Consider the following 13,821-nt stretch of genomic DNA (forward strand, 5'->3'; position numbering starts at 1 on the left):
TTTTCTCCCATATTTGATTTCCTAGGATAAATGTGTGTTCATTTATGTGGATGGTTTATACATGTGCCTATTATTTCAATTTGCTATTTCAATTAATTCATAAATGCAAGCAAAGCAAGTAATTCACTAATCTGGGATCTAAGGATTTTTTTTTTGCATAGTCTAAGATTTCAAACTATGGTAAGATTTGTTGTAAAAAATAGTTCTAGTGGAACATCCATGGCATTTTGTATTATTATTAAATTAGTTTTATTTGGATTATTTGTGGAAAAATTACAAGATCCATGAATGGGCTTAGGAAAGAGTCGTAGAACCTTAGCCATGGTAGATGAGTCATTCACAACAATTGTTGAGATCCAACTGAAGATATATCTGCAAGGTTGGAAGAGAAATATGTTGACATATTTCACAATATGACTCTCCTCATGGTATATCTACTATGCAATATTGGACCATTTATGGAGTTTGGAATCTCTAACTCAGAGATTAGATTAGATAGAAAACCAGGAGAAAATGAAGACCTAGAAAAGGAGTCATGAAAAGAACCTTGAAAAGAGCATCCAATTTCTAGTGTCATCACCCATTCACTATCCTTATATAAAATAGAAGTGAAGGTGGATATCAAGCCATACCAAGGTGAGGTTAATGCAATAAAGTTGAATCATTAGTTTAAATGGCTAGAGTTTTATTTCAATATCCACTTCATAGAATAAGAGTAGAATATTTCATTTTCTAGATTGAAACTACAAGGGAATTCATTAACCTCATGGAAAAGTCACTTGAAGACACTTAGGTTGGAGCGTGATCCACTAGTAACTAGGTGACAAGATTTCAAACCCTCGAGTTCTACCCTGTTGGTTATGTAGAAGAGCATTGGTTCTATTGGAATTACTATTGGACCTTTATTTTACCACTATTTTGACTGTAATCTTACTCTTTTAATCATTTAAATCTCCATCATTTTGGTTGAAATTACCATTTTTTCATATTTTCCACAAAATATGCATGACACAGGGCATTCCACAACATCTAAGGTTAAAAAAGGTTAATGTTATCAATTTTTTAAAGAATTGATAGCCTATATAAATATTAAAAGATGCTTTATTTTGATAACAACTAGCTATTACAAGAACTCCATGTTCTTGTAACTGGCCTTAGATCTCATGTAGTGGAAGGTGGAAGAAGAACTTGACACTTGAGGACATTATAGAGGCTTAAGTGGTGCTTCAACACCCTTAAGGTGCCAAAAAGATCAAGTGTGTGTTCAGTCAAAGTCTCATTCAAACATAATACCAATGCAACAAATATATAATTAATAAGAATCAATATATACTAGAGACAAGATTTAATGACAATCACATAATTTCATGATTTCATGCAGTTCATGTCATGGAATCATGTTGATTTATCAATGAGAATATCCAGATCAAATAAGAATCATTTGATGACAACTAATGTGGTCATAAATTACAACAGAGATGAAGTCTATGGATATTGTGTCATAATACTCATGTTCGAGAAGATTTTTCTTAAGAAAATGTTTTGAAACTAAAATCAAGGGAGTTCACAGATTTATCAATCCATGAATGGGTGTGTTTAGATAAATAGAGTTAGTGTGGATGTAATGGGTAGATTGTAATTTGGTTATTAAAGATTTTTATTGATTTAATGAAAGTCTTGTTTGTATCTCACCCTTATTATTTTGTCCATTGGAGCTCATTTTGCTATATACCATTTTTATGAATTAATATAAGTGCCTAGATTTCCAAAAAAAAGTTTGAAATTAATTATTTAATTAAAAAAATTACAATGTTTTTTAAAATTATATATATTTTTTTAATTTGAAAAACTAGTTTGGTATTCATGACCATTATATAAAGAGCCTCATGACATAGGTCCATTTCAACCATTATAACTTCCAATTAAAAATTAAACAAGAATTAAGTAAGCAAGACACTAAATAACGACTATATTAAAAACTATATAAAAATTAATTAGTTAAATGAATTTCTCATTTTTAATGTTGTAAACCTATTTAAATAAAAAATATATATATAAACCTACCATTAAACTGTACAAAGACTAGATGCGTTATATTTAATGAAATTCGTCCAAAAACAAAAAATCTTATTTATTAAAGTAAATCCTCTCACTAATTAAAAAAACAAAAAGATTTAGTGATATTTTCATATTTTAATGTATTGGAATTAATAGATCTCTATGCCCCTTGGACCTCTTTGGCAATATTAATTAATTAAATGAAATTCTCTTTTTAAATATAATGTTGTAAATTTATTAAAAAAAATTAAAAAAAACCAAAAACTCTATGTTTTATATACATTATTAACTTAATATTTAAAATTACTATTAAAAATACAAAATCCCAATAAAAATTACAAAATCCCAATACATTTTATATCACTCCCATTAAAAATTAAGAATCCTATGTATTAAAAAAAATTCTCTAACTTGAATTAACTAATCTTTTCTATAAATATTAATTAAAAAAAAAAAATATCAATTAAAACAAAATTTGTTGAAAATTAATAAATTTCTTCAAATTAAATATTGTAAATTTGTTTTTAAAATTAATATATATATATATATATATATATGAAATTCCTATATTAAATTTTTTATATTAGTAAAATTCATATAATTTAAAATTACTATGTTATTTTTAAATATTATCTGTTGTTTTATTTAAAATTATAATATTATTTTGTCTACTATCTTTTCGATAAACAATGATTAAATGTTATGTAAAAACATTCTTTGATATGAAATTACCTTATTACTGTGTAAAGATATTCCTTAATATAAAGTCATACATTCAATTCCACTCCCCGATGGAATGATATATTAAACATGTTAAAAATATAATCGTATCAAACTTTTAAAAACATTACAATATCATTCTTAAATAACCAATAAATTCAAAATATTTTATTTATCAATCAACTCCCATTAACATAAATTACAATATATTTTTTAAATATTATAAAATTTTTAATATATAATAAATAACCAATAAAATCCAAAAGCACTTACGTTATTAATCAAGTTCCATTAACTTAAATTACACTACCTTTTTTAAATATCAATAATTTTTTTAACTTAAATTACACTACCTTTTTAAAATCTCAATAATTTTTTTTATGGACGAAAGTATTTTAACTTAAATTACACTGTTCTTGTTAAATATCAATAAAAAAAATTTATTGATGAAAAATTTATGGAAAGAATTCCTCGATGTTCAAATTACAATATGCTTCCCATATATAAATTATGAAATAATAATGAAATTCTTGAGATTACAACTGCTCTTCAAAAATAATAATGAACAAATTTTCGTTGAATCGACCACGTTTGTTCTAACTCTCCGTAAATATCTTTTTCCAAATATAATTAATTGATGTTCAAATTACAATATGCTTCCCATATATAAATTATGAAATAATAACGAAATTCTTGAGATCACAATTGCTCTTCAAAAATAATAATGAACAAATTTTGGTTGAAGCGACCACGTTTGTTCTAACTGTCCGTAAATATCTTTTTCCCAATATAATTAATTGACTTTCTTTTCTTTACTTCGTAAAAATGTAAGAACGTAGTAAAACATACTTGATATATTTTTAATATAAATTAATGTTTTTTCTTCCTGAAAAAGAGAACGTAAAAACGTAGTGGCTAGATAAAATGCTAGAAAGAGGAAAGTTCTTACGCTCCCTTCTGTCTGTGAGTTTTAAGAAATAAAATATCTTATGTTGCACAAGTTTCCGTATGCGTGTATTTTTTATAAGCTTTTGATGAGCAGATTTTGCATGGTTAGAATTATTGCTCAAATTTAGAGGAAATTTCAAGTTGGGAGCGATAATAATATAGTATATTAAAATTTAATATATATTGAAAATAAAAATAAAATAATTTATTTATTTCTATCCAAAACTTGCCAATCAATTTCATTTTACAAAAAAAACATATAAAAGATTGAACTTTGAAACATTGTCAAAAAAAATCAAAATATTAATCCATCAACAATTTCTCAATCAAATTCCTTCCAAGCAAAGAAACATGTAAAACTCCCAAACCAGAAAAAAGATTGTTATTACTTGATTATTAGGTGATTTCATGCAACACTATATATTAAGTCATTGGTTTTCTTCGCCCTTATGTAACCTCACCCATATTATATATATTACATCTAATTATAATAGAGATAAGAAAAAATAAAATATATATTAATAATAATTAAAAAAAAATTAAAACAACAAAGTTTAAACCCAATGTTATTTAGAAAGAGTGATGTATAATAAAATTATAAATTTCCAAGTTAATATATATTTTATACTCAAATAAATATGAAAATTAAATTAAAAATAGTTTTTTTAATAATATTTATATTTCATAATTTCAACTATTTTTTTCCTTTAATATTCTATCTTTTGTCCATTCAGCTTGGGCCATAATGATGGTTTTGCTAGTGGCCAACAATCTTCTTAAATTATCTTATATCCATTGGTCATCCACCTATATGAGGAGAATGAATAGCTTTCCAATAACAAAGATCAGGATTGGCCAAACATCTTCATTTGGATAGAAGGACTTTCCATAAACAGGGTGTTTCTCTTAGTTCCAGACCCATATCCAAATCTAAACCCAAAGGCATACCCTTCTCTTCACACAGTTCCATCAGTTTAAGCGGTGCCCACCCTGGCAATGTTAAATACACCTACTTATTCATTGCAGTGAAGCTCCCAAAATGTCAAAAACCGATTGCAATGAAGCTCCCAAAAAACTCCAAAGTATCTGTTAACTTTTTTAATCAGCTCCCAAGCTCCCAAGAGCAAAGAAGTTTTGGATACATGCTCTCCAATACCTAAAAACAGTACCAGTGTAACTATGCAAATATTCCTGACACATTAATTTAATCTCATAGGCTAACACAGAGACAGAAAATGAATCCATCCAGATCCCTAAAATTTATATATTAATGAAATTTTCCTTAAAAAATATTTCGGAATTCTTTTTTACTACTGATTAAATTATAATGTACGTGAATTTCATCCACTACACCTTACCTATTAAGGAATTTCTTTTGCTTTAAAAATTATAATATAAGTCAATTTCATCCACTACACCTTACTATTAAGGAATTTCTTTTGCTTTAAAAATTATAATTAAAATTTCCTTGATATAATTTAAAAATCAATTAACTTCCCAATATATATTAATAAATTTCTTTTCCACTCTCCAAATATATATTAATTAATTTTTCCTAAATAAAATAAAAAGATCCAAAAAAACCTATACATATAATGAAATAACTTCTCGATATATATTAATAAATTTATTTTCCAATTTCCAAATATATATTAATAAATTTCTTTTCCAATTAATTAATTTCTTTCTGGAATTTATGTAAAATAAGAAAGATCAAAAAAAAAAAACCATACATATTGAAATTCCTCAATTTAATGAGAATGCCATTCTAAACAGTGATGTTTCATTTCCAGATATCAACTAAGTTTAGTCAATGAATTTCTTCGTAATTGAATGGTAAGGATCAAATAATTCCTATACATAACATAATTGGCAAGTCGTCAATGCTAATTTGTTGCTTTGGATGGTAAGATTCTCAGTATATGCTTTTTGTGTACAGAATGAGGAAATGATGACACCTTTCTTTTTCCAATTTCAATTTTCTCAGAATTTCAATTGGCTCAGAATATGTGGAATTTCAGAAGAAAAAAAATCATATAGATTATATTAAGGAAATATAATGGACATTGTATATAGCAAATCAAAAATTCCGTATTGTCGGGAGACCCACGGCAGAACAGAATAAACCATGAAAGAAAGAAATGTACAGAATTTATAGATGTACAGATAGATGGAGAGATTAGTCTCGAGCCAGAAAGAGGCAAAATAAAACCAAAATAAGACCATTTGAAACCCTAAGCTCCAGATAGAGCGAGAGCACCATAAGCATAAAGATCCATTCAAGGTTGCGCGGCACCAATGACCACATCCAAGAAACAGAAGAAGAAGAGATCCCTACACATCAGGAGGGATAGATGATTCTGTTATTCGCAGCAAGATAGAAGCAAGTGGAATTCTGAGATCTTGAAAAATACATTTATTTCTCCACTTCCATATGAGCCAGATGACCGAAACAAACATGGAACGAAGAGATATGCATTGCTCACTCCACCACCTGTAGCCCTCCTACACAGAAGCAAAAACGCGGTAAGGGAAACAAAAGGATATAGACAATTCATACCAGATTTGCAATGTCTGAGCACATTGAAAAAACATGTGAACATTGGTCTCATGATCTGAGAGACACATGGAACATCGACCCGGCACGTTCCATCCCTTCTTTTGAAGAACCTCCCAGGAGAGGTTCCTGTTGGAGAAAACCAGCCATGAAAAAAGAATACATTTGAGCGGGCAAGTCACTTTCCACAGTGGCATCTGAAACTTTGATGCTGTGTCATCAGGAAGGCCATCTATCATTGCAGAGTAAATGTCCTTTACCCTTACCGGCTGAGTTGATTTCGAAATAGACCATAGCAATTTGTCTTTGTTGCCCATTCGCTGGATGCCTTTGCTTGTTAAATTCTGGATCACCGAGGCCCATATCGTGCTCAAGTGTGGAGGGATCGATAAATCCTCCTCGCGAATCCAAACAGGAGATGAGGATGTCCATTGTTTAATCAACTTTTCCCAAGTAAATATACCTTTTGTTTGGAGAAAGAGTATAAGGCATCTTGGGATCATGAGCTCCAGACCATTGACAATCGGGTCGATACCAATGTAAATGCAAGATCCCGAGTACAACCTCCATCGAAGATTCTGAATGAAGAAAGGTAGAATTTTCCTGAAGCTATTCTATATAGCAGAACCCGCTTTTATACCAAAAGAAGATCTCCGATATCAGAACTCCAGGCTGCGTCCTTTCAGATATCGATTTTGAATTATATTGGTGAGTTTTTTAATATTGTTTTTAGGTCTATTGGGAAGCTTACAGACATGTTTACTTTACTTTGGTGGAAAAATTTTAATGGTGCATATCTTTTCTTTTTTGTATTGCATGGGAATTTAGAAATTTGGAAATAAGATTTTTTTTTCAGTTGAAGTTATTCTCTTGTTTTATTATGTGCGATCATATTATTGAGTTTTTTTTTTCTGAATATTTAAAACATCAAAGGAGTAAAATCTAGAAAATTTCCCAAACTTTCTCTTTGTTTCCTATTTCCACAAGAAGGGTAGCAGGATTTTTTTGATGGGGCTCAGCAAGGGGGCCTGCAGAGCTGGAGCGATGATCAGATTCATTCAAAGTCCAATACTGTGTTTGGCTAAACGGTGGTTAGGGATTTAAGGCCAAAGCTGAAGTTTTAGGATGTTCGATACATTTTTTGCTGGCAACAACTTTGAAGATTGGTGATATGCAAGACTCAAGTATATGGTGATTCTCAAGTAGTATTGAATGACTATCTGGTAAAAATAGATTGCATGGGATTGATCTTCAAGGGTGGATAATGAGGATTAATTGGCTAAATGATTATTTCTAGGTTTTGAGATTTAATAGTATCTATAGACAATAGAATGGGAGTGCTGATAAACTCTCAAAGAAGCACTATATGAAACTGAAAGATTCCTATTTTTGGAGAAATGGATAGACTTCAAGTGCATTTATCTTAGAAAATTTGAGATGCCTTCTGGTTATTGCCTCCTTGACGTGGATTAACTGCTTTTATTAATGAAAACCTTTTGGGTTTTTTGAATTTACTCTAGAGAATGGATTTTCTGTGGTGCTCTTTCTACTAATCACTTTTTGGATAGATTCTATAATCATCAGTCTGTAATGGTAGAGGTGGTCTTAGTTTTTTGGAACTCTGGTTTTAAGGTTATTTTAACCTAAAAAACTATCAATATCTCTATTTTATCAGTAAATATACTTATGCATTTATTAAAATGCTTTAGAATTTATTAAAATAAATAACAACAAAGGCAAACGATGTTATCTGTAATTTAAAGATTTGTATTCTTGAACAAAACCAAACCTTAATAGTTAAAATTCTAACCATGAACATTAATTTACCTTAAATTTAGATTTAATGCATCGTTTACTCCCTTTTAAAAAATGTTATTAGAATGGGCCATTTACTTTAGTTGTAACCTATCCTACCCATAGAAACCAACGTGAGGTTTTCATTGTCTTTTTCTTATTGCAGTCTACATTTTTAATTAACTTACTTTGATACTGAATGGAAATTACATTGCAGGCGCTGATCTTTACTATTTACACATGAACCATGATGAGGAAAATAACACACAATCTGGAAATCAACTCATTACCAGCATTTGCAATGCGTAATAAATCCACACAAAAATAGGATATGCCCGACAATGTTCAACTCTGGAACTGCATTATCAGTATCGTAAATTACAAATTAACTGAGCATACAAACAAAACCTTTTACATCAATCTTGGCATGCCTTTTTCATCAATCGAGAATGTCTTTATTTCTGCTCATAGACCGATTATGCTTGGATGGAGGGGAAAGGGGTTTAGAAAAGGTTATTTTTTAAATTCAACAGGACATGTTTAGAAGACCCGGAGTTTAATCATATCATTTCAAAATATTGGTATGAGATGTCGTCCTCCTAAATTTCTCCACTTCTAATGACTTTCAGGGACAAAATGGAGGCCGTCCGAAAGGTGGTAAAGGTGTGGCAGTGTAAAAGGAGACAAGCCAACAGAAAAGAGCTTCGGGAGATTCAAATGGAATTGGATAGCATTGCGGATTCCATGGCTTCAAACATGCTACCGTTTAATATAAGATGCCGGATAAAGGAGCTGTAAAAGGAAAAATCGAAAATTTTAGAACAGGAAGAATATTTCTGGAGGTTAAAGCACAGAGTGATCTGGTTGAAGGAAAGGGACGGGAATTCAAAATTCTTTCATAATTTCGCCAGCTCCAAATGCGAAAAAAATTATATATGGAAAATCAGTGATGGGAAAGGAGGGTTTCTATATTCCCAACAGGACATTACAAATGAGGCGATGAAATATTTTGAGAACCAGTACAAAAGGTCTGAAGAATGCAATTTTCAGGATATTTTGTGGGGCATTGAAGTGTTTCCTCGGATGTTTGATGATGATCTAAATGACCAAATCTTTCAGCCGGTATCCGAGGAGGAGCTGCTGAGAACAATGAAATCTTTTAAAAGGGACAAGTGCCCGGGTCCTCACGGTTGGACGATAGAATTTTTCACTCACTTTTTTGATCTAATAAAATCAAACCTGTTGAGGATGGTGGAAGGATCCAGGATGTCAGGCAGCATCAATCAAAGAACTTCTTCCACAAACATAGCTCTCATTCCTAAAAAAGGAGAAGCGGAATCCTTCAAGGACTATAGACCGATCTCACTTTGTAATATCTCCTTCAAAATTATATCGAAGATCATAGCTGAAAGAATAAAAGGAACCTTTTCAAAATACCTATCAAAGGATCAGCACGCCTTTCTAAAGGGAAGAAATATACTAGATGCAGTCGCAAGTACACAGGAAGGCCTATTTGCTATACACTCCAAAAAAAGTGATGCAGTTATTCTCAAAATCGATCTCTGCAAGGCATACGATTGCCTTGATTGGGGCTTCACTAGGTGCCTGCTCGCAAAGATTGGTCTAAGAGCAAGCATGATTAACTGGATCATGGCATGCGTAGAAAGGGTGGACTATGCGATTATCATTAACGGGATTCCATCTCCTTTTTTCCGCGCGGCCAGAGGCCTTCGCCAAGGATGTCCCCTTGCGCCGCTCTTGTTTATCCTGGCTATGAACACACTTAGCCTTCATATCAACAAGGCTGTCATGGAGAACAAATGCCGCCCCCTGAAAATTTGCAGAAATATTTCAATCTCTCACAATTTATTTGTTGATGATATTATTCTATTCGGAATGTTTTGCAGGTTCACCTGGATTTGCTTCTATGAAATCCTAAAAAAATTTCAAATGGCTACAGGATTGCAAATAAACTATGTCAAGTCAACTATTTTCCACAATGACTCCAATCCGGTTGAAGTTGAATGGCTGGCTAGCCTTTTTGGAATTAAAGCGCAATCCATTAGTCTTGGTATTAAATATTTGGGCTTTCAGATAAAAGCAAATGGTTACTCAAAGGCAGATTGGAATTGGATATCAGACAGATACTACAGGAAGATTTCAGCTTGGGAATTTAGATGTCTAACTTTGGCAGGAAGAGTGATCTTGGCGCAATCAGTTCTGAACCAGCTCGTGGTTTATTGGGCACATTTATATTTTCTCCCAGCGAGTATAATTCAAAGTATGAATAAGCTTACAACGAATTTTATTTGGGGCGGTCAAGCGGGAAGAAAGAAATACCACCTCACAAAACTGTCCAGTATCTCGCTGCCAAAGAGTATGGGTGGGTGGGGTTTGCTCGACATGCGCACTTTCGGGAAGGCTCTCCTATGCAAGTCATTGTGGAGAGCGATTCACGGAGAAGGATCATGGAGTTCCATTATTCAGAAGAAATATTTAGGCAGGAAGGACCTATCTTTCTGGTTCAGGGAGGGAAGGATCGGCGCCCTGTATGGTTCTTCAATATGGCTCAGCTTTCGTAAAATTGAAAATTATTTTTTGAAGAACTTAATTTGGCATTTCCAATCTGGCAACAAGATCCTTATTGGGAAAGATAAATTCCAGAGCAGCGCCGAGGAGATCAATGTGCCTGTATCTTTATTAAATTTCTTTCATAGACGGGGTCTTTTCTTTTGGGACAGTTTGATTGCGGAATGGCAGGGATCTATTCCACTGTGGAAAGATGCTGGAACTCTGGACATGCATGGTCCGATCGCTCTCCAATGGGAACACATCAGGACGTGCCTAAGGAACTACGGCTTTTTTTGCTCTGCTGAATCTGACAGTGTCACTTGGAAAAATTTGAAAGTATTGAATAATGTTCGAGTCAAAGATGTATATCTGAATCTAATTGGTCTTAAGCAGCCCTCTCTCAATCCTATCTTTCCTTGCATTTTTTGGAAGGCAGATTGCCCGCCCAAAATGATTTTCTTTGCCTGGCTCTCCTTTCATAACAAGAATCTATCCTGGGAAAACCTAAAGAAGAGGGGATGGCATGGTCCCGACTTATGTCCTATTTGCAGATCAGAGGAGGAAAACAATGAACATTTATTCTTAAAATGCAAAAGTACCCAGCAATTATGGCATGCATTGGAGAATCATTATGGAATTCAACACATCATCCACGCTACAATCATTGAAGCGCTCCTCTGGTGCAGTGAGCAAAAGGAATCATGGAGAACAATATTCATTATCGCTCTGTGGAGTATATGGAAGTGGCGAAACAACTCTATTTTTAATGGCTGCAAATCCCCTTTCCTGGAAATCTTTTTCAACATTGTTTCTCTATATGACGCTCTCCCGCAAAAGTCTCTCAAGCAAAAAAAGGGCGCATGCAAAGACCTTTCTATGGATCCTTCAATTTATCCTAGGGTGTTCTTTGATGGAGCTGAACAGAGTGGCTCCTGTGGTTGTGGTGTTATAATTATGGTAAATGAAAACAATCAGTTCCTCATCCACTGGAATGGTGGGAGAGGCACCAACAACAAAGCTGAGGCGATGGCCCTCGCTGGCCTTCTAAAATTTTGCCTCTTTCTAGACATACAGAATGTCTCAGTTTTTGGAGATTCAAAGGTGATGGTGGACTTCGTCTCCCGGAAAAATCATATTTCCATGCCGCACCTGTTGGGGTGGATGGATAGGATCAGTTTATACTGGGCGAGCTTGGAAGGCGGCTCCATTCATCACATCAACAGGCTGATTCGTTGTCAAAAGAGGGTCTTCATGATGCACCGGGTCCTTGGTTTTTGCAGGTTTCATCTGAAGGGAATATTTTTCCTATCCAGGAATTTTCTCTTCCTGATCTCTAGTTTTGCAAGCATTCACTCAGGTTTTCACTTTTGTTTTTTTGTTTCATATGATGTTGTATCTGTTCTTATTCCTCGTGGAAGGCTCCTCGCGGAAGTTTTATATGATGCTGTATCTGTTTTATTCCTCACGGAAGTCTCCTCCTATGATAACTTTTTGTCCACAAATGAAGTCTTATCTGTCAATATCCTGGCAGGGTTTAGCTTTTGAGATATGATCTATGTCTTCTGATTTCTATGATCCCTCCGGTCTCTTTCCGAAATCGGTTATATATATACGCCTCTCTATATTCCTCATATAATATATCATGCTTTTTCTTCCTAAAAAACAAAAACAAAACCTTTTACATATTAACCTGAATGGACAGTTTCGAATCCCAAAAATTCTTCTTCGGACAGGACGCCGGTTCTGCAAAGTGGACGAGTGGAATGCGAAAGAAACCACGCTCGACATGAAAAATATGCCTGCAAGTGGGCAGAAGATCGCCTTTCTCGGACCATTGCCTCTCCATTTTCCGTCATCGGAAACTGATCCAACCCTACATGCATTAACGCGTATACATCTACCAGCTTATATATTCCGCCGCGTCTGCGGTCATCCCAAAATGTCATAAATAGATTCTCCGACCATTACCTCGCCATTCTCCATCTCGGAAATGTCGCTTGGCCTGTCTATTCCTGTTTATGAGAGTAACCGCCGTAATTGTAGAAATTTTAAAAGAGGATTCTTTCAGCGACAACTGTATTATGATGTTTTTCCACCGTTTTTGGAAAGTTCTTCTAGCGTCCTCAGTCCGTGTTGCTTGACTTTAGTACAGCCAAAAAATAGGGACAATTTCACTAAATTTATTGAAAACATTTCCATTTGAACATTATAACTTCTAATTAAAGATTAAAGAAGGATCAAGTAAACAAGACACTTATTAACGATTACATAATGACCTTTCCCCAAATATTAATTAGTTCAATGATTTTTTTTAATGTTGTAAATTTATCTCAATAAAAAAATTTAAATATAAACTCACCATTGACCATTATAACTTCCGATTAAAAATTAAACAAAAATTAAGTAAACAAGATATTCATTAACAATTATATAATGACATTTCCCCAAATATCAATTATTTAAATGAAATTTTTTTTAATGTTGTAAATCTATTTAAATAAAAAAAGATTAAACATAAACCCACCGTTAAACCATACAAAAACCTGATGTATTATATATTAATGAAATTTCTCCAGATAAAAACAAAGAATCCTATTTATTAAAAAAATCCTCTCACTAATAATATAAAAAAATAGAATTAGTGATATTTTCAAATTTTAATGGATTAAAATTAATACATCTATATGCTTATTGATTCTCCAAATATTAATTAATTAAATGAATTTCTCTTTTAACTATATTATTATAAACTTATTAACCAAAAAAATTAAAAACCCCAATTTTTATATACATTAATAATTTAATATTTAATAAAACTACGGTTAAATAATACAACATTCCAATACATATATATTAATGAAATTCCTCTCATTAAAAATTAAGAATCTTACGAATTTTTATATACATTAATAATTTAATATTTAATAAAACTACGGTTAAATAATACAACATTCCAATACATATATATTAATGAAATTCCTCTCATTAAAAATTAAGAATCTTACGTATTAATGAAATTTCTCTCGAGCAAAAAAAACAAAAACCTATGTATTATGTATTAATGGAAATATGTTCCCAAAATTTAATGATTTTCATTCGAATATTGTAAACTTGCATTTTAATATTTACATAAATGGAAAGTTACAATATTATTTTCATATATTAATAAAAAA

The 13,821-nt window shown here is 32.1% G+C and overlaps 1 protein-coding gene across 1 annotated transcript in view; it reads left to right on the forward strand.

Annotated features, from left to right (window-relative positions):
* The first annotated feature begins 9,076 nt into the window (after positions 1 to 9,076).
* Positions 9,077 to 13,821, forward strand: part of LOC149196717 (uncharacterized) — a 34,130-nt gene continuing 29,385 nt past the window's right edge. Inside the window, exon 1 of the mRNA XM_089408401.1 lies at positions 9,077 to 11,749. Coding sequence (XP_089264527.1) covers positions 9,077 to 11,749 — 2,673 coding nt within the window. The remainder of the gene's footprint in view (positions 11,750 to 13,821) is intronic.

This window comes from Pinus tabuliformis, chromosome 2_2 (assembly GCF_031772625.1).
Source record: "Pinus tabuliformis cultivar Carrire ecotype Pingquan chromosome 2_2, CPIR1, whole genome shotgun sequence".
NCBI lineage: Eukaryota > Viridiplantae > Streptophyta > Pinopsida > Pinales > Pinaceae > Pinus > Pinus tabuliformis.